General features: G+C 36.0%; 1 protein-coding gene across 1 annotated transcript in view; it reads left to right on the top strand.

Moving 5' to 3' along the window:
• Window positions 1-25806, top strand: part of SMCHD1 (structural maintenance of chromosomes flexible hinge domain containing 1) — a 159045-nt gene that overhangs the window by 118436 nt on the left and 14803 nt on the right. The window contains exons 38-45 of the mRNA XM_047087085.1: window positions 3377-3503; window positions 3672-3791; window positions 5034-5119; window positions 7180-7302; window positions 11136-11326; window positions 13004-13113; window positions 13576-13646; window positions 21711-21882. Coding sequence (XP_046943041.1) covers window positions 3377-3503; window positions 3672-3791; window positions 5034-5119; window positions 7180-7302; window positions 11136-11326; window positions 13004-13113; window positions 13576-13646; window positions 21711-21882 — 1000 coding nt within the window. The remainder of the gene's footprint in view (window positions 1-3376; window positions 3504-3671; window positions 3792-5033; window positions 5120-7179; window positions 7303-11135; window positions 11327-13003; window positions 13114-13575; window positions 13647-21710; window positions 21883-25806) is intronic.

Below are 25806 nucleotides of genomic sequence, written 5' to 3' on the forward strand. Positions count from 1 at the left end.
GTGATGCCTCCTGCTTTGGTTTTCTTTTTCAAGATTGCTTTGGCTATTCGGGGTCTTTTCTGGTTCCATACAGATTTTAGGATTATTTGTTCTAGCTCTGTGAAGAATGCTGGTGTTATTTAATAGGGATTGCATTGAATATGTAGATTGCTTTGGGTAGTATTGACATTTTTAACAATATTTGTTGTTCCTATCCAGGAGCGTGGAATCTTTTTCCATTTTTTTGTGTCTTCTTCAATTTCTTTCATAAGCTTTGTATAGTTTTCAGCGTATAGATTTTTCACCTCTTTAAGTTAGATTTATTCCTGGGTATTTTATGGTTTTTGGCGATTGTAAATGGGATCTATTTCTTGATTTCTCTTTCTGTTGCTTCACTATTGTGTATAGGAATGCAGCCGATTTCTGTGCATTGATTTTCTATCCTAAAACTTTGCTGAATTCATAAATCAGTTCTAGCAGTTTTTTGGTGGAATGTTTGGGTTTTCCATGTAGATCACGTCATCTGTAAAGAGCAAAAGTTTGACCTCCTACTGGCTGATTTGGATGCCTTTTATTTCTTTGTGTTGTCTAATTGCAGAGGCTAAGACTTCCAATACTATGTTGAATAACAGTGGTGAGAGTGGACATCCCTGTCTTGTTGCTGACCTTAGGGATAAAGCTCTTAGTTTTTCCCCATTGAGGATATTTGCATTGGGTCATTCATATATGGCTTTTATGATCTTGAGGTATGATCTAGAAGTTTCTTTTTTTTTTTTAAGACTTTCTTTTTTTTAAGCTTATTTTTGGGCGCCTGGGTTAAGTGTCCGACTTAGGCTCAGGTCATGATCTCACAGTTCATGGTTTCAAGCCCTGCATCGGGCTCTGTACTGACAGCTCGGAGCCTGGAGCCTGCTTCAGATTCTGTGTCTCCCTCTCTCTTTGCCCCTCCCCCACTCACACTCTGTCTCTGTTTCTGTCTCTCTCTCTGTCTCTCTCTCTCTCTCTCCCTCTCTCCTAAAAGTAAACATTAAGAAAATTTTTTAAGTTTATTTATTTAGAGAGAGAGAGAGACAGAGCACAGCAGGGGGAGGGGCAGTAGAGAGAATCCCAAGTAGGCTCCACACTATCAGTGCAGAGCCTAACGCAGGGCTCAAACACACAAACTATAAGATCATGACCTGAGCCAAAATCAAGAGTTGGACGCTTAACTGACTGAGCCACCTAGGTGCTCCTAGAAATTTCTGAAAAAGATTTCTAACTTTTATTCCACTATGGATTTGTTCGTTCCCCATATTCCAGATTCCCATTTATGCTTGGATCCACTAATGGACTCTTCAGTTCTCTTCATTTCCATTATTCTTTGTATCCTTTTCTCTTGCTAAGCTGTACATCAGAGGTTACAAACCATAAAACTTTGAAATAGGAAGGGCCTTCTCTCTCTCTTTTTTTTTTTTATGTTTATTTACTTTTGAGAGCAGGAGACAGAGCTCCAGGCTCCAAGCTGACGGTAGAGAACCCGATGCGGTGCTCAAACTCACGAACTGTGAGGTCACAACCTGAGCTGAAGTTGAATGCATAACTGACTGACCACCCAGGTGCTCCAGGAAGGGGCTCCGTAGTAATACATAAAAGAAAAGATTTTATATTTAACTACATAAAAAGTTAAAACTTTATGTACCATAATCTTTTCTTGAACAGAATTAAAAGAATAGTGGCAACATATTGATAATTATTGACCCTGAAGGGTGGGCATGTAGAGATTCATTATATGACTGTACGATAAAAATGTTTTTAATTAAATTGTGTAGAAATACTGCAGTGCACTCACACCAGTATTGGGTTAGGTATATTAAACATATTTCTAAATCTCCTTAAGAACTTCCTGCAAATCAATAAGAAAAAAGACAGTCTAGTAGAAAAATAAATCACTGAAGAATATGAGCAGGCAGTTAATGGAAGAGAAAATATAAAGGGCCAATAAACAAGAAGCATAACCTTAACACCAGTCAGAGACATGCTAACCAATAATGACTGGTTCTTTTTAACCCATTTCATTGGGTGGAGGGGGGAAACTTGATAATTAAGTATTGGCCAGCCTCAGGGAAACTAGGTATTTTTACACTCTAATGATGAGAGGATAAATTGATGGGCTTTTTGAAGGGAAATTTGATAGTACCTATTAAAATAGTGTTTTTAATGAGTTCTGTTTCTCATTATTCTAGAGAACATACATAGAAATACTGAAAGATATTTTCTTTGCTGTATTTATAAATACTAGTTTAAAATTTGTAAGCAAATTAATTGTTCACCTGATGAGAGAATATAGTGTAGTATACCTATACTATTCCATAAATTTTACGAAGTGCTATCTAGACATTCACTTGCATTGATCAACAAGTCAGACTCCTTGCTAAAAGCCAACTGCTGAACTATGAAGTTCAGTTTATATGTTTTTAAAATGTGACTTGTATTTTATTTTTGTGCGACTATTCATGTAAATACATTGAAAACAATTTTCAGAAACTATGTGTGATTGCGCCTTGGTTTAATGGTAGGCTTGTATTCTGTATTCCTTGGAAAGAAAATTGTTATCTGTAGTTTATTTGTAATTTTATTTCATGGATTTTTCTACACTATTTTTACCAATGTAAACTTTTAAAAATTCTACTTCTCTATCAGTGAATTGTACTAGTAGTGTAAAACTACTAGTGAAACAGCTAGTATCCTTGTTTCTTATAAGAATGTAATAAATAATTTAGGAGGTAACTATAATTTATAGTATTGTTATGTGCTATGGTCTTAAGCTAAAATATATCAGAAGTGTTTTTGTGTGTGCATTAATGAAAATATAATTAAAAAGAAAACAAATCTTTCAAGCTTTTTAGGATCTTTTGTTTGGTCACCTGGGACTAGTGGGTCTACTTCCATGGTAACAGCTGTAACTTAAACTCAGCATTGGGCTTTGGGCATGTCTTTGTGATTGTTTTTATAACTTTCATGCCATCAACTGTTTCACACTGCTTCAACTTCTTAAAGGTTGGCATCAAGAAGACTTTGCAGGTCAAGACAGTAAGTGGCCGTTGATACTTGCGTTCTGAAAGAAAAGATACTTTTTCTTATAATTATCTATTATATATAATTTTTGTATAATGTATTTATTGATAAGATCATTTGACTTTCAAACCAGTACCAAAAGGTAAAAAGTTTTATGTCTTGGGTGGTGCTGATGTTTTAGTGAATGTTTAATGGATCTTAAGGATCAGTCAATGCCTTTTGCCTTGAACGTTTACCACTTGGAAATAGAAGACAGTGAGATACATAACATTTATACGTTGACAAATACATTCTTAAATCTTGTTTTTCCTTACTTTTTTTTTTTTTTTTTTTCTTTTTACAGAATCTAGTGCTGGCAGAAAGTAGTCCTGGAAGGGATAGTACTGAATATTTTATTATATTTGAGCCTCAGCTACCTGCTCTATCAAGAACATTAGAACCATATATCCTACCCTTTATGTTTTACAATGGTAAGATTTTAGGAAAATAGAGGATTTTTCTTATTCTTGTGGTTCTTCACATAACCTTGTTTTGCTTTCCATTAACCTGGTGCTTTTTAGTTCTCTAATTATGACATATTTTGGAAAAGTCACAATTTTAGGGTTGTTTGAAGTAAATCATCTGAATGTTTTTCTTAGATGTTAAGAAGCAGCAACAAATGGCAGCACTTACAAAAGAAAAGGACCAGGTATCTAAGAATATTATAATGTACAGAAGTTTATTTGAAGCCAGCAAACAGCTTCTTGATGAAATGAAGTGTAAGTCATTTTGTATTCAAAGGTAATAAAAAAAAAATTGGTTTGGGGGAATGTAAGGCAGAAAGTTGAGACCATGAGAAACAAAAATTGTTTGCTTTCCTGAACTACAAGTAAACTGCAGAACACTGCAACAATGGTGTAAGTAAGGCAATAATACCTTATTAGTTATTTGGTCTTAGGATGATGTATTCCATCATTTTAAATAAATTTATATTCTGCTTACCTATAAAAATTTGAAATTTTTTTTTTTATTAGAAATCTGTATAAGTTTAAGGCTTTTGACATGATAATGATGTTTATATCCAGCTTCAGGTTCTGGCAAAAGATATTGAAAGACATTATTACTGCGGAAGTGATAGGTGTTTTAATTTTTAGTTTGAGTCATGTATTGAATCTTGTATTTTAATTAAAATATCTGAAGTATGTCACACCATGGAGGTGTACAGGGCAGCACACACTTGTATAGAAATACATAAGTTACATATAAGTCAGTGCACACAACGTTTGCTGCAATTTTTAATAAATTTTGAATATTGTTAAGATAAGGCATTTGCTGAATCATTTATGTTTTTCCATTTGTCTTATTTTTTCACTATGGCTTTTGGCTTTGTGTTAATTACATAATTAAAATGTTGAACCATTAACCAACAAATTTGTTCTGCCTGCCTCAGAGTACACACTTTTGTATATCTAAGATGAATGATATTTAGAGCTAAATAGGATGATGATAATACGTCAGTAGTAGCAGTAAAAATTATTTTTATAAAGTCTTATTTGGTTCTTGTCACAACCTTTAGGCAATTATGTATAAGTTATGTATAGTCATGTGGATTAGAATTCAATACGGTTAAGGAAGATATTATATACTAATACTGCAAACTCCAAGTAATCTTAGATAAATCATTTAATTGATTTATCTAAGATTACTTGGAGTTTGCAGTATTAGTATATAATATCTTCCTTAACCGTATTGAATTTGTTTTTTATTTTGTGTATTTTTTATTTTTGTGTAGTATATAATATCTTCCATAACCCTATTGAATTTGTTTTTTATTTTTGTGTATTAGATCCAAGTCTTAATTTTAGACTTCGTTTCATTTTGAATTTCTAAAATAGTTACTATATATTTTACTTTAGCATCAATCAAAAAGGAAAAAAAACAAGAGATTGAAAATATTTTTCAAAAACTGTCTTTTGGGGGTTATTACAAATTGATACAGGTTTGTTTGTTTTTAATTTTAGGCCGAGTTGAAGAAGCAAAATTAAAAGAGGCTCAGTTGCAAACTGAACTAAAAACACATAATATTGACATTCCTACAACACAGCAGGTACAGTTTCCAAGTATATGTAAAAAAAATTTTTTTAATTCTAGTCTGTAATTTTTTTTTTTTTTTTGCCATCCATTTTTATTTAGAATGTTGTAGGCACTCTTGTTGCAGGGGTACCAAGACATGTGGATTGCAGCCTAATCACTTACTAACCATTAAAAGGACTAACAAAATGATAGAGTGCTTTTTTCAAAGAAATTGCAACTTGTATTTCTAATGTAATGACCCCAATAAGTGAAATTAATAATCCACCAATTTGAGAACTGCATTGAAGGGGCTGCATAAGTTATAACCAGTATATGTGGTGGCAAAGAAAATGAGAGAACATGACAATAGGGTTTTTTTTTAAACTTCTGTTTCTTTGTGTGTAACAAAAGAGAAATCCTATTGTAGGTTATATATTTCTTAACTAAGATAAAAAAGTCAGTGAAGTGGAAGCTTTACATTTCTGTAGCCACATTCTTTTTTTTTTTTTCAATATATGAAGTTTATTGTCATATTGGTTTCCATACAACACCCAGTGCTCATCCCAAAAGGTGCCCTCCTCAGTACCCATCACCCACCCTCCCCTCCCTCCCACCCCCCATCAACCCTCAGTTTGTTCTCAGTTTTTAAGAGTCTCTTATGCTTTGGCTCTCTTCCACTCTAACCTCTTTTTTTTTTTTCCTTCCTCTCCCCCATGGGTTTCTGTTAAGTTTCTCAGGACCCACATAAGAGTGAAAACATATGGTATCTGTCTTTCTCTGTATGGCTTATTTCACTTAGCATCACACTCTCCAGTTCCATCCACGTTGCCACAAAGGGCCGTATTTCATTCTTTCTCATTGCCACGTAGTACTCCATTGTGTATATAAACCACAATTTCTTTATCCATTCATCAGTTGATGGACATTTAGGCTCTTTCCATAATTTGGCTATTGTTGAGAGTGCTGCTATGAACATTGGGGTACAAGTGCCCCTAGGCATCAGTACTCCTGTATCCCTTGGGTAGATTCCTAGCAGTGCTATTGCTGGGTCATAGGATAGGTCTATTTTTAATTTTTTGAGGAACCTCCACACTGTTTTCCAGAGCGGCTGCACCAATTTGCATTCCCACCAACAGTGCATGAGGGTTCCCGTTTCTCCACGTCCTCTCCAGCATCTATAGTCTCCTGATTTGTTCATTTTGGCCACTCTGACTGGCATGAGGTGATATCTGAGTGTGGTTTTGATTTGTATTTCCCTGATGAGGAGCAACGTTGAGCATCTGTTCATATGCCTGTTGGCCATCCGGATGTCTTCTTTAGAGAAGTGTCTATTCATGTTTTTTGCCCATTTCTTCACTGGGTTATTTGTTTTTCGGGTGTGGAGTTTGGTGAGCTCTTTATAGATTTTGGATACTAGCCCCTTGTCTGATATGTCATTTGCAAATATCTTTTCCCATTCCGTTGGTTGCCTTTTAGTTTTGTTGGTTGTTTCCTTTGCTGTGCAGAAGCTTTTTATCTTCATAAGGTCCCAGTAGTTCATTTTTGCTTTTAATTCCCTTGCCTTTGGGGATGTGTCAAGTAAGAAATTGCTACGGCTGAGGTCAGAGAGGTCTTTTCCTGCTTTCTCCTCTAGGGTTTTGATGGTTTCCTGTCTCACATTGAGGTCCTTTATCCATTTTGAGTTTATTTTTGTGAATGGTGTGAGAAAGTGGTCTAGTTTCAATCTTCTGCATGTTGCTGTCCAGTTCTCCCAGCACCATTTGTTAAAGAGACTGTCTTTTTTCCATTGGATATTCTTTCCTGCTTTGTCAAAGATTAGTTGGCCATATGTTTGTGGGTCTAGTTCTGGGGTTTCTATTCTATTCCATTGGTCTATGTGTCTGTTTTTGTGCCAACACCATGCTGTCTTGATGATTACAGCTTTGTAGTAGAGGCTAAAGTCTGGGATTGAGCCACATTCTTTTAAAGTAATGCCTGTTTAATGACTTTATGTTCTTGAGTTGTCCAGATTGTTGATTTTTTTCTGCTGTCATTCTGGGATGTCTGGTACGGGAGTAATTGGTCTTATAGTTAATTTTTCTTTACAAATTATAGATGCCGCACATTGAAGCACTTTTGAAAAGAAAACTATCAGAACAGGAAGAACTGAGGAAAAAACCTAGAAGATCATGTACTCTTCCAAACTATACTAAAGCCACTGGAGATGTTTTGGGAAAGGTTTGTGTTTAAGCCTTTTAAGAGGCAGTACATTTTATTATGTTTAAAATGTGTTTTAAAGTAACATCATAATAAAAAGTGTCAGGTTTTTTTGTGCTTTTTAATGTGTTCCCATAAATTACTTGTTCTCATTACCATAATAGTGATTTGGTGGAATTCAAAACTGGCATAATTCCTAATTGTGGAATTCCATAATTCTTACTTTTGAGGGCTGTGGCAGAAATTAGTATGTCTCAGTCCGAGGCTTGTTACCTGCTTAGAGACGCTTTCATGTCAGATGACTTTATAGGTAGCCAAGACCTTTTCATGTGACTCAAACCTCAGTGAGACAACAAAAGAAAAAGGTAAGAATTTCTCTCAGTCTAATAATGTTAGTGAATTCTGGGGTGCTCCTAGAGTTTAAAAAACTATAGCAGAAAACTTCATACATAATTGCTGCCAAAAGAGTTCCATCCTTCTTTAATTCTTTGCCTCTTTGGTTTTTCCTTTTGTCAAATGAATTGTATTTTCATTTTTATCTTTTGATTATTCAATCCTGAACATTCTGTTTTATAGAAAGTTTTTCTTGTAGATGTCCCCAACACCTTTAGTTTTTAATGATGTTAAGGTTTGTGGTGTTATTACGTATTTGTGTTTTACTTGTTGAACTTTTCCATTTCATATGCATCTCTCCTTTCTGCTTTTATCTCTGTTTTAAAAGTGAGGAAACTGCTCCCCCGTTCATGCTCTGTCTCTCTCTGTCCCAAAAACAAATAAACGTTGAAAAAAAATTTTTTTAAAAAAAAGTGAGGAAACTGAGGGGCACCTGAGTGGGCTCAGTTGGTTAGGCGTCCTACTTCGGCTTGGGTCATGACCTTGCAGTTCGTGGGTTTGAGCTCCACATCAGGCTCTGTGCTAATAGCTCAGAGCCTGGAACCTACTTCAGATTCTGTGTCTCCCTCTCTTCTCTGCTCCTCCCCCATTCAAGCTCTGTCTTTTTCTGTCTCTCAAAAATAAATAAACGTTAATAAATAAATAAATAAATAAAATTGAGGAAACTGAAACTGAGGTAGAGAGATTAAAAAAAAACTTGCTCGGGGCGCCTGGGTGGCGCAGTCGGTTAAGCGTCCGACTTCAGCCAGGTCACGATCTCGCGGTCCGTGAGTTCGAGCCCTGCGTCAGGCTCTGGGCGGATGGCTCGGAGCCTGGAGCCTGTTTCGATTCTGTGTCTCCCTCTCTCTCTGCCCCTCCCCCGTTCATGCTCTGTCTCTCTCTGTCCCAAAAATAAATAAAAACGTTGAAAAAAAAATTAAAAAAAAAAAAAAAAAAAAAAACTTGCTCAAGGTTACATTACGTGTGGGTAAGCGGCAGAGCATGGGCTCAAATCCAGGCAGAGTCTGTCTCCAAAGTCTGGATGTTAATCAGTGTTCTTTATGCCTATGTGCATCATACTACTATTACAACCACTATATGAGTTTTTTATAGTATTTCTAGGTTTTGCATGAGGATATTGAAGTTCAGGAATTTAATTGTCAATATATAGTTAGTAAGAGGCAGAACTTAGACGTAAACCAAGGTTTTTCTGACGCCAAAGCCCATTGTAGTTTCTTTATAAACAGTTTCCTAGCACCACAGGCCAACTACACAGTGAAAAGAAGGGGTGATGGTTACTCTCAAAGTGTGTAGCTGTGTGTACTACCTAAACCAGTAATGGTAGCACTGCAATTAATGTGTTGCATTATTACTTAAATCCAAAATATGAAAATTGAAAAACTAAGTTATAAATTCGTAAATTAGAAAACAAGATTCTGATTTATATTTTTTAAAGTTGTTATTCCTCAGAACCCATTTAAAGAATTTATAGAAAGAGGTAGTCTTTGTAGAAGAAGCAGTCCTACAGTTTAAGCTTAGTCTAAATGTTCGGCTAACAGTCCACACATTCAGTGGTTATTTGATACAAAATTCTTGCTCAGTAGGTAAGATTTTTACCAAAGCATAAAATAAATTTCAACAGAATAAATATATTTTAGTCTTCCGTTCAAATATTTCTCATCACAGATCTTAAAAATCTGGGAGAACCTTTGAAATCTCATTTTACATAATTTCTTCTTTGGCTTCTCAGAATACAAGTCCTCTCCTAACCATCAAGAGAAAAATTTCTACTCCCTCCATATCATGCTTAATCTTCCTTGATTCCTCTAGGAAAAAAAAAAATTCTTGTATTTATTCTGGTATAATTCTAAACTAGAATTAATAATTATGGAATATAGTAAGGGACAAGAGATTTTTCACCTAGACTTTATAATGTGTTTATTTTTGTAATTGTGAATACCTTAGTTAACTTGGATGTTTTAGTCTTCCTCTCCTGAATTCCAAATACCTTGAAATCCCGTCTGTATGTCTTTCTTTTAAGTGCCTTTCATCTCCCATTCCTGAGAAAGAAGTCATGACATCCATGAAAAATGGCTAGGGTGGGCTTAAAAGAGCTGAAAAATAGTTAAAGCTTGAATGAACAGAACACTGTATATGGTACACAAGTAAAAATGGTTCGTGTTTTCTACAGGATTGTGTTTTTGGAAAAGAAAATCCTATATATACTTCACATCACCTGAAAGTTTAAGAAGAAAGTGTATTGTTAAGGAGCCTAGTGAGAACTTCCAATTATATCTTTATTAAGAAATAACCCAATTATAAGATCAGGGTACTTGTAGAACAACCACAGAATGGGCACCTGTCCTCACACATGTGGTCACAAGTAGAATGAGGTCACTTACTTTGATTTGCCTCTTCTAATCCTTCCTTTGTTTGTTAGAACATTTTTTTAAATCTTCATTTACATGTACTAGTTTCTTTGCATATCTCTCTTACCTTTATTCCACTAACTTAGAGGATTGGAATACAAGAGTAGACATTGTGATGTTTCTAACAATGACAGGACATTTTCATTGCTAGGGCATGTTTTTGCAACCTGGTCAGGTAGGAGTAAAGGATAGATGCTACCATAACGATGCAGTGAATGAGGTTTTGAAACTGGCCTCAAAATTTCAATCTTGTTGGACTTTGAGCAAGAATGTTTGTAACTAGGGGCGCCTGGGTGGCTCAGTCAGTTGAGCGTCCGGCTTGGCTCAGGTAATGATCTCACAGTTTATGGGTTCGAGCCCCACATCGGTCTTTGTGCTGACAGCTTAGAGCCTGGAGCCTGCTTCGAATTCTGTGTCTCCCTCTCTCTCTCTGCTCTACCCCCGTTCATGCTCTGTCTCTCTCTCCTTCAAAAATAAATAAAAACATTTAAAAAAAAGTTAAAAAAGAAGAATGTACAAATACTGAAGTATTTGTAAATAAGAAAGTAAGTTTATTCTAAGTTCCAGTGTGTTCTTACAAGCAGAAGAAACGATTCTTATTTGTGACATTTAGATTTGTTTTCTGAAAGAAATACTGTATATTGGAGTGAGGTGTCTACTTAGAAGGGTATGTGATATATAACTATATTTGTGTTTAGTTGATTCTTAATCCTTCATATGTGTATATTATTTTATGGTTATTTTATCATTTAAGATCTATCCCAGTAGTGAAGGTATCATATATATCATTAATTAGCTAATAACATTCTAAGTATTTTTTCCTTGCTCATTTGCAAAGTTTACAGGAGTTTACTCTGTGAAACAGTTTTTCCAAAATTTAATAGCAGAATAGACCGTTAACTATTTAAGCCAGTAAGCTTTTATAGTTTGAGAATTTTCATGTGAGTATTTCAGAAAAGTTTTTGCTGTTTAGATGTGAGTTTTTAAAATACTTAATATCAAATTTTTATATATTTAAAAGTTTTTTACCTGATTTTTAAAAATGGGTTGTAGATTGCACACCTGGCACAAATTGAAGATGACAGAGCCGCAATGGTTATTTCTTGGCATCTGGCGAGTGACATGGACTGTGTTGTCACCCTGACCACCGATGCTGCACGTCGTATCTATGATGAAACCCAAGGTCGTCAGCAGGTGTTGCCCCTTGATTCTATTTATAAGAAGACTCTTCCAGATTGGAAAAGGTTAGAAAAAAGTGGGAGTAATGATTTTTTTCTGAAATCACTTTTCTGTTATCAAAGTGCTTAATATTGAAATGGTTTCTGTAAAAGATGCCTAAAACAAACTGAGCAGTGACCCACATTAACTAGGTTATTTTTATCTTCTTTACAAATGAGTATACTTCATTAAGATGAGTATTGCAGTGAATTTAATCAAATATGCCAGGCATGTTTAATTTGCCAATTAAATGTTCTTTGTGTATAAGTCACACATGCACACACAAATCCAAAGCAAGTTTTTGGCTTTTGTAACAGGAAGGATGTCAATATCATTGATGAAATACAAAACTCTTTTATTTGGAGTAGGAGTGTAGATTCATGTCTTTTGTCCTGTTTATGTCCTGTGAAGATAAGCAGTCATCATTTAGGTCGAGAAGGTCTGCATTGGAACTGCCAATAGCAAAGTTGAAATGTAACAGACTAGTTAGAATGTTGTATTATTATTTTAATATAAATCTAGTTTTTTTAATTACTTCCTCATTTACTTTTCAAAGTATGTTTTTAAGGAATAACTATGCAAACCAATTAGGCATTTTTTATCTAAATTTAAAAATACTTTATGTGTACTCTGATTTTGAGCTTAAAAGACTAGAAGGAAATGGTAACAAAACAAAGTAAAATGTATAATGGAGTATTAATGAATAATTTTCTCAGACTTATAAACAAAGTTGTACAATTGGGTAGGAATAGGGACTTGACAGAGAATGGGACCTCTGTTAATATTATATATGAATGTTATTAAACTAACATATTAATTTCATTTTGTAATCTAAAAATGGTCTGAGGAAACAACCAGAATTTGAACTCAAATCTGTCTGCTTTTAAAATCTCCCACTTTGCTACTAGTCAGTACTCATTTTAAACAACACAGGAAATCCAGTAATTCCTGTGTTCATTGAGGGTAATACTTTTTGTATGAATAATTTTTCCTTTAGGAGGGCTTCTTTTGTCTGCAGAATCTGTGAAGACCAAGTTAATATTTGACTTAGGGGAGAGTATGAATTTGGTATTTGCGGCTAATGTTTGCATTAGAAGCTAGTTATTCTCTCCATTCCTGGTATTGTGCCTCTTACTCAGATTGAGTTAATAACTAGCTCCTAGAGCCACCCCTACCCTGCAGTGCTCCTACTTTCAACATTTGAGAAAACCAGCACCATGTGTAAGGGAAAGGTCATGACAGTCTAGTTAGCCTCCATCTCTTGAATCTCATTGTTCTCTCTGGGCTGCCGTTGCTCATTCTGTACCCTGTGTGGAAAGGACAGGGAGCCAGAGTACTCGATCTCCCTCCCTCACATGGGTCTCTGTCTTGGGCCTTGCCTCTTTCCCCATCCGTGCTAGGGCCACTCTCCACATGAAATAGTCATCTCATTTAGGGACAACTTTTGAGGCTGCTTTTCTTTTTTCCTTGTTAAACCCAACAGCAGTTTATATTGATTTTAATAGCACCGATAAAACTAAACAGATATTCTTATATAGTATATATTATTCTCATAGTTAATCATTTAGGAGTGTCACTTGTGGATAAGGAATTGATTTAAATGACCACAATAATGATAAGCAACGTATACATATGCTTTTCATATTTATGTTTTTTAATTAAAAATATATATTTGCTTTAGTATTTAATTTCTTTTCATTCAGACCTCTACCTCATTACCGAAATGGAAAATTGTATTTTAAACCCATTGGAGATCCAGTCTTTGCCCGAGATTTGTTAACATTTCCAGACAACGTAGAACATTGTGAAACAGGTAAAGGAAATTGTGAATTTTTTTTTTTAACTTTATTTATTTTTGAGAGAGAGTGGGGGGCGAGGGGGGTGGTAGGCGCAGAGAGGAAGATAGAGAATCCAAGGTAGTAGGCTCCACACCATCAGCAAAGAGCCGAGCGTGGGGCTCTAACTCACAAACTGTGAGATCATGACCTGATCTGAGGTTGGACACTCAACTGACTGAGCCACCCAGGTGCTCCTATAGTGACTTTATAATACAGATGTTAAGACTTATGATCCAGATATACAAATTACTGGTTATGGAAATTTACGTTATTTATTTTTTTTATAAGTTCTAGTTTTATTAATATTTAATTCTCTTTTTTTTTTTCTTGTTAGAGGGGTAAAATTTTGATGTCAGCATTCTAAGAAAATTTTGTATGCCAACATTTTAATATGACCAAAGATATCATAATTTAAAAAATTTATTGAACTTTTTTAGTATTTGGTATGCTGTTAGGAGACACCATTATTTTGGATAATTTGGATGCTGCCAATCATTACAGAAAAGAGGTATGTATTTGAATTTTCTTTTTAATTTCTAGCTCTACTTTTAATGTGTGTTTTTAAAGTTTTACATTTTAAGGCCCTATATAGGAATAATTTTGTGATAATGTTCAGATGACTAACCTTTTCAAAACCAATTTAAATCCTGCAAATTGACAAGCAGCATAAAACTGGACGCAGTATGTGAATGAATGGGCTAGGATACAAATTAAAACGAGACATGTTTGGGGGATTTGAAATTATCTCAAAACTAGTATCTGCTGTTGATGATGGTATTGGAAAAAGAGTATTCTCAGATAATGTTTGTGGAAATGTAATTTGATGGAGCTCTTATTGTTAGGGCTGCTTTGACAAAGTACCACAGACTAAGAAGCTTAAACAATAGAAATTCATTGACTTACACTTCCAGAGGCTTGAAATCCAAATTCAAAGTGTGGGCAGTATCGATTCTTTGTGAGGGCTGTGAGGAAAGGATCTATTCCAGGCCTCCTTCCTTGGTTTGTGGATAGTCCTCCCTGTGTCTCTTCACATCCATGCGTATCTATGTCCCCTTCTTATAGAGACACCACTTGTTGGATTATGGGCCCAACCTTATAACCTCATTTTAATTTGATGACTTCTATAAAGATGCTATCTTCAAGTAAGATCACATTTGAGGACCTGAGGGGTTAAGACATTAACATAGGAACTTTGAGGGACACAATTCAATCCATAACACGTTTGAAGGGCAGTTTGGCAATATAAATGTTTCAGTTATCTATTGCTACCTAGCAAGCACTGCAAAGGTTAGTAGCTTTAAACAATAACCACATATTAGTTTTCAGGTCTCTGTGGGTGTCTCCACATAGTGTTAGCTAGTTGGAGTGTTGTCTAGTTACACTTGGGATGGTGGGAACTCCAGAGTGCCTCACTCACACAGCTGGCAGTTGGTGCTGGTTACTTTCTGGGAATTCAGCCAAGTCTGGTCAGAGGCTCAGCTGGCACTATCTTCTGTTGTCACTGTTCTCAAACTGCCACCCCAGGGTGTTGTGGTATAATGCCATTAAGAATTTTTAGGGGTGTCTGGGTGGCTCAGTCAGTTAGCCATCCAACTCTCAATCTCAGCTCAGGTCTTGATCTCAGGGTTGTGAATTCAAGCCCCACATTGGGCTCCATGCTGGACGTGGACCTATTTAAAAAAAAAATTTTTTTTTAAGAAACCCTTTTGTCTACCTAAGAATCTAGGAAGCAGGGCCTTATATCTGAGGTCTTAACAAAGGGGCATCTTTAATTTCATTTTGACCCTTAGGATACATTTTACTGGCGAGGCACTGGGTTTGATCTTTGTTCTGAGGTTCTTCATTTCTTTTTGAAGAACATTTTGGTTACTGAGCAGGCTGGAGATGAAAAATCACCTAGCATGTCCAGGGTTAGGAATATTTCATTGAAATTATTTTTATTTTCTTATTTCCCTTATTATTATTAATTTCCTTGAAATTAGTTCCTACTTTATCTCCTACTCATACTGACTAGTTGATACTGGCTGCTGGCTGGGCACTCAGCTGGGGCTGTAGGCTGACACACGTGGGTCTTTTCATGGGAGTCTCTTCTTGTGACTGCTTGGGTTTTTTCAGATGGCATCTGGGTTCCAAGAAGGGGTGTTCCAAGCAGTTAAGACAGAAGCTGTAGGTCTCTTAAGTCCCATCCTCAGAAAGTACATTTCATAGCTCAGAATCTGGCCAGCCCAGATCCAAGGGGGTAGGTGGGGAGGTGGGAATAGACTCTCCCTTCTCCATGGGAGAAGGGGCAAATAATTTGCAGCCATCTTTATACCATCACAAAGTGTTAAAATAATTTATCTTACAGACACACTCCCACAAGTATATGAAGATGTGTACAAGAATATCTATTAGGGTATTAAAAGAATTTAAAACGGGAAACTTTGGAAACAGTCTTAAATGTCCATCATTTAAAATTGGGCAATTCCATTATAGTAATGTATACAGTAGAGTATATGTTGCTGTTAAAAAGAATATAATAAATTTCCTTCTCCTAACAAGGAAGATGTATAAAATATATTTTGTTGAAAAGTTGCAAAATTATGTGTAAGATGTTACTGTCTTAAAGAATAAGCTTATGGTGGTGAGGGGAAGGGAAAAATGAGTAGAGAGGAGTGGGAGATACAGACTTCCAGTTATGGAATGAATAAACTATGGGATTAAAAGACATCATAGGGAATTTAGTCTGTTATACTGTGATAGCGATGTATGATGACAGATGGTAGCTATACTTATGGTTAGCACAGCATAACATATAGAGATGTCGAATCACTATGTTGTAGCTTGAAACTAATGTAATATGTGTCAGCTATACTCAAAAAATGTTTTAGTTAATTTAAAAATATTCTTGTGTTACTTTAAACAAACTGAAAGAATATGTTGTCTACTGTTGGATGTGCTAAGGATTATCACTTCTATATTACTTTTAAGTTTTACTTATAAAAAAGGAAACCTCTGAAGGATGGCTTTTCAAAGGGCACTTCCAGAGATTGAATAAAATAATGCACATAAAGCATTAAGCTAAGAGCCTGGAATATGGTAAAATTCCAGTAAAGGAAAGTTCTGTCTGTATCTGAGATCCAGAGGTCTTGAATTCTTTGATACAAAAGAAGTATTAAGTTTAGTAAGTATAGTGTTAGGAGTTCGGAAATACCAGGTAGTAAACATGTATGAAAAACATTATAGGCTCTCAGATTACTATAACTGAAAATGAGTAAGAATATTTGCAATTATGTAAGAGAAAACAGAGGCCAGTTTAAAATACTAGCCAGTGTCTACAAATAGTGTATTCTAGAATCATGGGTACCTTAGAGATGATATGCTCTCATTTTCTAAATGAGAAGTCTCTGAAGGATGGCTTTTCAAAGGGCTCTTCTTTTTTTTTTTTTTTTATATGAAATTTATTGACAAATTGGTTTCCATACAACACCCAGTGCTCATCCCAAAAGGTGCCCTCCTCAATACCCATCACCCACCCTCCCCTCCCTCCCACCCCCCATCAACCCTCAGTTTGTTCTCAGTTTTTAAGAGTCTCTTATGCTTTGGCTCTCTCCCACTCTAACCTCTTTTTTTTTTTTTTTCCTTCCCCTCCCCCATGGGTTCCTGTTAAGTTTCTCAGGATCCACATAAGAGTGAAACCATATGGTATCTGTCTTTCTCTGTATGGCTTATTTCACTTAGCATTACACTCTCCAGTTCCATCCACGTTGCTACAAAAGGCCATATTTCATTTTTTCTCATTGCCACATAGTATTCCATTGTATATATAAACCACAATTTCTTTATTCATTCATCAGTTGATGGACATTTAGGCTCTTTCCATAATTTGGCTATTGTTGAGAGTGCTGCTATGAACATTGGGGTACAAGTGCCCCTATGCATCAGTACTCCTGTATCCCTTGGATAAATTCCTAGTAGTGCTATTGCTGGGTCATAGGGTAGGTCTATTTTTAATTTTCTGAGGAACCTCCACACTGCTTTCCAGAGCGGCTGCACCATTTTGCGTTCCCACCAACAGTGCAAGAGGGTTCCCGTTTCTCCACATCCTCTCCAGCATCTATAGTCTCCTGATTTGTTCATTTTGGCCACTCTGACTGGCGTGAGGTGATACCTGAGTGTGGTTTTGATTTGTATTTCCCTGATAAGGAGCGACGCTGAACATCTTTTCATGTGCCTGTTGGCCATCTGGATGTCTTCTTTAGAGAAGTGTCTATTCATGTTTTCTGCCCATTTCTTCACTGGGTTATTTGTTTTTCGGGTGTGGAGTTTGGTGAGCTCTTTATAGATTTTAGATACTAGCCCTCAAAGGGCTCTTCTTAAGCTCAGGAAAAATCATGGATGTGTACCAAATCACATCCACTTGTGGCAGAATTAGAACCGAGAAGTTTTTCTTTGCACCCAGTTAAGAAGAAATAATAAATGTACTCTGATTTAGGAGAGCTAAGTTAGCGAGATTACTGAAAATTATGCAACTAATTGGGGAATAGTATTTGGCATATTGATGAATGTTTCCATGGGAGCCCAATAATGACTTGTAACATACTGTACCAGCGAACACTTGTGGATGGAGAAGGTACTATATTCTGGTAGTGGTTAGAATGTGTATATATCCTAAATTATAGAGTAGAAGTCATACCCATTAAATGTCATGACAACATGAAAGCTTACTAGAGAGAATAGAAGTAACAAATTGGATAATAACTGGAAGATTCTAGTTCAGTCAGTATTTAGACAGTTAACTGTGTATGAGACATAGTGGATGCTATTAAATGTTGAACAACTGGCTCTCTGGTGAGTGGGGTGATAGGACCCTGGTTTGTAGCTTTTGCCCAAGGTGTAAATCCTCCTATCATGGCTGATTTCCAGTGGCCTATGTGTAGCCACTGAATGAGACACTCAGGAGAGTTTGCTCTCTTGACCTGATAAACACTGACTCCAGCATACCACCAGGCACAGTGCTAGGCACTGAGGGCTATCAGAGACAACTCAGAGGAAATTCCTACAAAGATAAACTAAAAGGCTGTTTCTGGGTACGTAGGTTATATATCTTAAGGTATGAACTGTCAAGAAAGTAAGATTTCTAAGTGAAGGTGGAACTCAGATAAACAGAACTCTAAAGCCAGGATTTACCTAGAGAACATTTGTCAAAGTAATTGAACTAGAGCGTCATTTTTCATTCCTTTGAGAGACTCAGAGTGTAAGAGACAAAACCCAGGGCTTTAACCTGAGTGGGGAATATGATAAAAGATCCCTTTCCCAATAAACTGGATCCCCCAAAGGGCTAAACCTTAGTGTAAGTTGAACAGAAAAACTGCCACTTTGATCTCAACTCCAAGTGCCTCTGAGACTGCAAGAAAATTACCTCTTTTGAACCTTGGCAATAGGTGGAAAAGGGAAAAAAACAAAATCAAACCATTTTCCTGAGAATTCATCAATATAAATAAATTGGCCTCTGTTTGCAACCTGTATTCATAATACTTGGGTGGTCTGAAAAATCTTAAGGTAAACATTTGATTTGACATGGTGCTGGACTGGTAGTGTCCTTAGATATCTGATTGGAGGAAACAGATTGTCTCTGGAAGAATTCACCTTTATCTCAAACCTGAAATAATTTCCATAGTGAACGTAAAAGCAAATATTTTTCTTAAATATGTTTAATACAATTCAAGAAAAGTGCCAAAAATAAGAAAAGAGCAAGTTGACTTGAGAAAATCAAACGAGCTTCTAAAACTAGAAAATACACATAAACATGAAATACTGGGAAGGTTAAACAGTATAATAGAGAATTAGTGAATCGGAAAATAGGTCAGAAAAATTGTGCAGACTGCAGCCTATGGGGAAGGAATGACTGTAAGAGGAGGAGGAAGTTGAGAGCCATGGAGGACAGAATGAGAAAATCTAAAAAAAAAAAAAAAAAAAGTCTCATTACAGTGCCAGAGTGGAGGGAGAAAAAGATCATAAGGCAATATTTGAAGAATCTAATGGCTGAAATTTTTTTAGCTTCCTCATAACTAGTATAGCAAATACTGATTGCTTTGCTTCCAAAGTTTTGAATCAGGTCTTATAATTCCACCAGTTAAGTACTGTCCTAAAGCTCTTATGAGAAAAGGCATTTATGGCATCCCTTTGTAACATTGTTTTTGGTAGTTTGTCACTGTTTTCTCTTCCTGAATGCTTTATGCAATTTGTACAGAGCCAACCCCTTGTTTTTATTTCACCCCTTCCTAGTCCCCAGGGCAGGTAGTTTCCCAGAGCTATACGGCTTTTGCTCACTCACTGAATTGGCAAAAAGTGTCGTCATCTTTTTTGTCCAAATTCAGTGCTTAGGGGGTAGAACCGTAAGATTGAAGGATACTTTAAGAGTTGAAACTGTCCATGAAAGTAGTATTTGCAGAACTGTTCTGAAAGGGAGCCAAACTGTCCTTTTTCCTGGAGGCTTATAAACTCATATTGTCATTCTACTGACAAGAGAATGGACAAGTCTGTAAATAAATTTGAGTGTGTGTGTTATTTAAGATGGTATCAAATCCTTAAAAACATTGCATGAATCCTGATAAGTGGATAGTACATGAATACAGTTTGTATTTTTAATGTTCACTTAAAACATAAATCCAGGGATGCTTGGGTGACTTGGTTAAGCATCTGACTCTTCATTTAGGCTCGGGTCATGATCTCGGAGTTTTTGGGATCAAGCCCCGTGTGGGGCTCCACGCTGACATTATGGGGCCTACTTGGGATTCTCTCTCTGCCCCTCCCCTGCTCTCACACTCTCTGTCTCAAAATAAATAAATAAAACTTAAAAAAAAGAAGAAGAAAAGAAATATGCAAATTCAAACCAAAACTAAGAAAGTTGTGCCTGTTTGTAGTAAAACAAAAAGATTTATTTTACCAGAGTTTACCACAGATTTTCTTCTTACTGCGTTTAAATTTTTTTTGAGATTTTTTACTGTTAAGTAATTTCTACACCCAGTGTGGGGCTCAGACTTAAAACCCAGAGATCAAGAGTTGCATGCTCTGCTGAGCCAGGCACCCCTGCATTTAATTTTTTTTAAGTTATTTGGTTATTTATTATTTTTATTTATTTATTTATTTATTTTGAGAGAGAGCTTGTATGCACGCACAAGCTGGGGATGGACAGAGAGAGAAGAAAGAATCCCAGGAGGGCTCTGCACTAACAGTGCGGGGCTCGAACCCACAAACCATGAGATCATAACCTGAGCCAAAGTCAGATGCTTACCTGACTGAGCTACCCAGACACCGCCCTGCATTTAAATTTTTTAAAAAGTATCCACCTCAGTGGGAAAACATTTGTAAAGTATCCATAGAATTATATTAAAAGAATAAATACTAGTCATGATTTTATATTACGTTTTTCATTTGTTGCTATTTTTCATTTTTAAAAAAGTCAAATTTTATTTAATATTTTATTTTTATAATTCAGAGACTCTTTAACCCCAATATTAGATTGAATTAGGTATTTTTACATATTGTTGTGTTCTTCAGTCATTTTTTTAAAGTATGCATTTTATTTCACTGTGTATATGTACCATAATTTATGTAACTTGTTGAGACATGCAAGTTTCATATCTTTTATTAAAACAATGTTTTAGTGCACATTGTTCACATCTGTGATTTTTCTTCAGAATAAATTCTTACAAGTGGAATTGCTGGCTCATGCAAAACATTAAGCTTTGTAATACTTGTTACATTTCCTTTGAGAATGGCTGTCCAGAACAGATTAGTACAAGAGGACCTTTCTACTTAGCTCTCCCAACATTCAAAGTGGTGTGTGGTGTGTGTTAACATTTTGAGTAGTGAAAAGATGTTACCTGAATTCCACTTCTCTCATTTTTCATTTTATTTTTTGTCTGTTTTCTAGACCTTTTTTGAAAAAACATTTTTAAAAATCATGAAATACTAAACCCAGTGTCTTTCTTTTATTCTGACTTCTCTGAAGCATTAGAATTCTTCACTAACCCTTCCTACTTCCATTCCATGACTTGGCTTTACTACATAATTCTAGTCCTCCCAACTCTGACATTACTAGCTCTTTTTCTTCCCATAGTTGAAATTACAGTTTTGTCCTCTAATGATTCAACCCTGTGCTTTTCTGTCTGTAGTCTTTGGTGTCATGCTCTTGGTATCCTTTGGTCATCTGGAAAACTTCTATCTAACAGAAGAAAACAGAGCTAGTGATGCTGCCCTGGTACTGCCGTGGCTTTCAGAAGCAAGTGGCTCTCTGGCTTGTCCCCCTCTCTTCCTTCTTCTTATTAGTCAAGCTATCAGTTTCACTTTTTCCATGTGCTGTGTCACTATTCCAGCTTAGGCTGACACTTGAGAAGTAATCGAATTCATCTCAGTGCCTCTGGGTTTTTACCCCAGTTCATCTTATACTTCACTAACTTATTTTGTGAAAATACTAGCGTGATCATGTCATTTCTAATCTCAGAACCCTTAAGTGATTTCCTCTTTATTAGAACAATTGAGATACATTTTATAGGCTCACTAATTAATATTCATTTGCTTACAATAGGTTGTTAAAATTACACACTGCCCTACACTGCTCACCAGAGATGGAGATCGCATTCGAAGTAACGGAAAGTTTGGGGGCCTTCAGAATAAAGCTCCTCCAATGGATAAACTTCGGGGAATGGTATTTGGAGCTCCAATACCAAAACAATGCCTGGTCTTAGGGGAACAAATAGGTAGGTTGAATAAGTACTTAAAAATTTCTCATTTGATTTCGATCCTTTGAGACTTGTGTACTAATACTCTGACATGAAAAGTGAACCAGTAAAAATCTGAATATAATGTTTTTGTCTAGTACTTTCAACTATCTTATATCAGGTAGTTTTGAATTACATAGAAGGTAGGTTTTCCTTCATTTTCATTCCTCTTGTTTTGAAATCAAGAAAATACTGTCCTTATTGAAGAAATTAGTATTTCATCTAATCATCATACTTCTTTTTATATTAAAATTGGTAACTATCTCGATTACAATTAAGAACTTGAGAATTTATGACATGTGACCTTCCTCCCCCATTTTCCCTTCTGCAGGCCTGTCCCCTTGTTTCTAGGCAGCTGATATAATTGCCTCTACATCTGTACTTTGAAGTGTGTATACTTTACTGGAGTCCCCTATAGGCTGTTGCCTTAGAGCCTGTTTGCTCTTACTTTTATATAGTTGTAATATGCTTGGGTATCTACTTTTGCAGCAAGAAAGTAGTGTGCTGTCATTATTAGCTTTAAAAAATACAGTAAATTATGGTAGAATACACATTGTATAATACCATCTTGACCATTATTGTGTGGTTCAGTAGTGTTAAGTACATTCACATTGCTGTGCAACCAATTTCCAGAAATCTTTTTATTTTGCAAAACTGAAACTCTGTGTATTTGAACAGCAATGTCTCACTTTCCCTTCCCCCATGCGCATGGCAACTACCAGGGTTTCTGTCTGTGAATCTGACTACTGTAAGGCCTCATAAAAGTGGAATCATACAGTACTTGTCCTTTCGTGCCTGGCTTATTTACTTAGCTTAATGGCTCCCAGGTGCATCCATGTGGTAGCATGTGTCAGAATTTCCTTTCTTTTTAAGCTGAGTAATATTCTCTTGTATCTATATACCATGTTTTCTTGTTAACTTTTATTAAAGTATAATATACATATAGAAAAGTGCACACTTGATAAACACAGCTTGATAGATTTTCACAAAATGAGCACTGCCCCTGTATTAAGGAATAAAACATTGTCACATCACAGAAAGTCTCTCGTGCACTCCAGTCACTGCCTAACCCCCTCTCGAAAGGTAACAAGTACCTTGACTTAAAACTGCACATCTGTTTTCATACCTTATATAAATGGAATCATACAGTGCATACTTTTTTGTGTGTCTGGCTTTGTTCATGCAACACTGTGTATATAGTTGTTCCTTTTCATGCCAGGATAGTAGTCCATTGTGTAAATATACTGTAGTTTATTTCTTTATTCTACTGTTGAGGAACTTGGATAGTGTTCAGACTGGGATTAATACTTCAGCCACTAGCAATATTTAAAATAATAGTTGGAAAAGATGGTGGGAAGAAGGTTCTCTTGTGTTCTTTTATGAGATGGTCAATCAGGTGCAGGTATATCAGAGGAGACACAGGAGAGGCTTGGGAAAACAAAGTGTATTATACTCACAGGTCCTAGAGACAGGAGGCATACAACACCACTTAAGGCCATGGAAAAATACGGAAAAAACATAAGGGTGGTGAGGAGGCAGAAGACAAGAGCAAGGGGAATGCTTAGGCTGCAGCCTTGATGAGGCTTTCCACAGGAAAGGCAAGGCATGACAGGGTGAAAATAGCTTAGGGTTGACTAGTTTGAGTAACTTCAATGGGCTTTGGGCTATAGGTATGGTCTCTAGCTGGTTGCCTGGTACCTGGCCCTGAAATGATTAAGGCAAAGGAATACTGCTTCCTGGGGTGCACAGATTAGATAGAAGAGGTTTGACTCTGGATTGGTTAGTTTGCATATCAAAGCATGCTGGCCTTTTGCTATCTAAGAATTGTCTAGCTCCATAGGGGGAAGTCTTTACCAAGCCAGAAAGGTTTTTTAAGATGTCAAAAAATCATACAGAAAATTAAAATTGTACATGATACAAAGAGTCATACTTCTGTGTATGGTGGCAGTGAATGTGTGCAAAAATCGTCTCTGTAGACAATAAGTGAACATCTAAATAAACTGATTTTAAAAATCAGAGGGGCACCTGGTTGACTCAGTCAGTTAAGCTTCCGACTTCAGCTCAGGTCATGATATCATGGTTTGTAGATTTGATCCCCACATCGGGCTGTGCACTGACAGCCCGGAGCCTAAAGCCTGTTTCGGATTCTGTGTCTCCCACTCTGCCCCTCCCCTGCTTCTGCTCTCTCTCTCTCTCAGAAATAAAGATAAATAAACTTAAAAGAAAAACATCAGAAAAAACAGGTCAGTCAGGGCCAATAAAGCAACATAAAAAGTCTCAACTCATATCACTCTAGCACTACAGTTTATGGCAGTGGTTCCCAAGCCAGAAAGAATTACCTGTGGAACTTTAAAAATGCACAGGTGTGGTACTGACAGTTTTCAGTTTACATGGGCATCTTAATGTCAGTATAACAGCATAAAGCATTATCTAGATCTTTGGGAAAAAAGCATTTAATTCAAGATTGTTGTGCCCTTGTTGGGCTGTCAAATATGTAAAATTAACAGATAATGCAAGGATTTCAAAAATATGTTACATACCTTTCTTGTTAAATATCTTCAAAAATACACTCCACCTGCAGACTAATGATTCAGCAGTAAGAACTCATTAAACAGTTTAAAAAATGAAATAAGATAATTTAATATTATTGATATAAGATACTTTTGGTTGTAACCAATAGTAATCAGCCATGACCACTTTAAACAAACAAGAATATACTGGAAGGAAATTGGAAGAAATCACGGATTCAGAGGAGATTGGAAACAGCCAAGACAAAATCAAGGATGACTCTGACATTCAGCATCCTTGAGTTCCTTGCACCCAGACCTCAGTTTGCATTTTTTAACGTGACTCAGGGAGGTACCTGGCTGGCTCAGTCAGTAGAGCATGCGATGCTTGACCTCAGGGTCGTGAGTTGGAGCCCCACATTGGGCATGGAGCCTACTTCAAAACAAAACAAAAACCCAAAAAACATGACTCAAACTCTAAAACTCCTAGGAGAGAGATATTCCCTCCTTAATCAGCTGGCCATAGTTAGCTGATCAGATCAGATAGAGCAAACAGAGCTTTGAGAGATTCACAGAGAAAAAGCAATTTTGAACTAGACCATCACCACAAAAATTGTCTCCTACTAGCACAATGAAAAGCAGAGTGTTTGTCTTCTAAGTAATTTTCCCTCACAGTGTTTTGCATCACAGTATTTGATAAGAGATAAGAGCAAGTAAAATCAGCATAAAACATAAAAAATTGGTACTTACATGTTGTAAAATAAAGTGATTAAAAATGAGATCTTGAATAACAAGTACATGAATTTTTTTCATTAAAAAGCAAAGACACTTAGATTTTAAAAATCTAATCCCAGAATATATAAAAATTGTCGTTTGTTGGGTGCTTAATATATATGAAGAAGTTATGATAAAGGTAGAGGAAGTGAGTAAAGAGAAACTTGAGAAAATTTAAATGACAAACACAGTGCCACATGATTAGTAAACTATAAAACAGGAATCTGTTATGTAAAGGCTGTGTCTATGACACTGCTTTATGTTCTTTATAAGAAATCTAACAAAATATAAGGTAAAATTAAAGAATTAACAAAAATGCCATGTAAACGTTGAATAGAAGTCCCCAATAACAGGTATTATTGATGCCAAAGTTAACCTTAAGGCAAAGACACTAAAAGGACAAAGATAAATTGATTTTCATAAAAGATATATTCTATACTAGAGGTACAAAACTTAATAAACTTGATACAATAAATACAGAGCCAAAATTTTTAAACTGTTAACAATAAAGATAGAAACATTTTGAGGAGCCATTATTACATGACAAATTATTAGTCAAAAAAATAAGAAATTACCACCTAATAAGTTGCATTACCAGTATCTTCTTAGATATTTATAGACT

The sequence above is a fragment of the Lynx rufus genome, unplaced genomic scaffold (assembly GCF_022079265.1).
Source record: "Lynx rufus isolate CCGP_SWC_20201006 ecotype Redwood Valley unplaced genomic scaffold, mLynRuf1.p SCAF_22, whole genome shotgun sequence".
Classification (NCBI taxonomy): domain Eukaryota; kingdom Metazoa; phylum Chordata; class Mammalia; order Carnivora; family Felidae; genus Lynx; species Lynx rufus.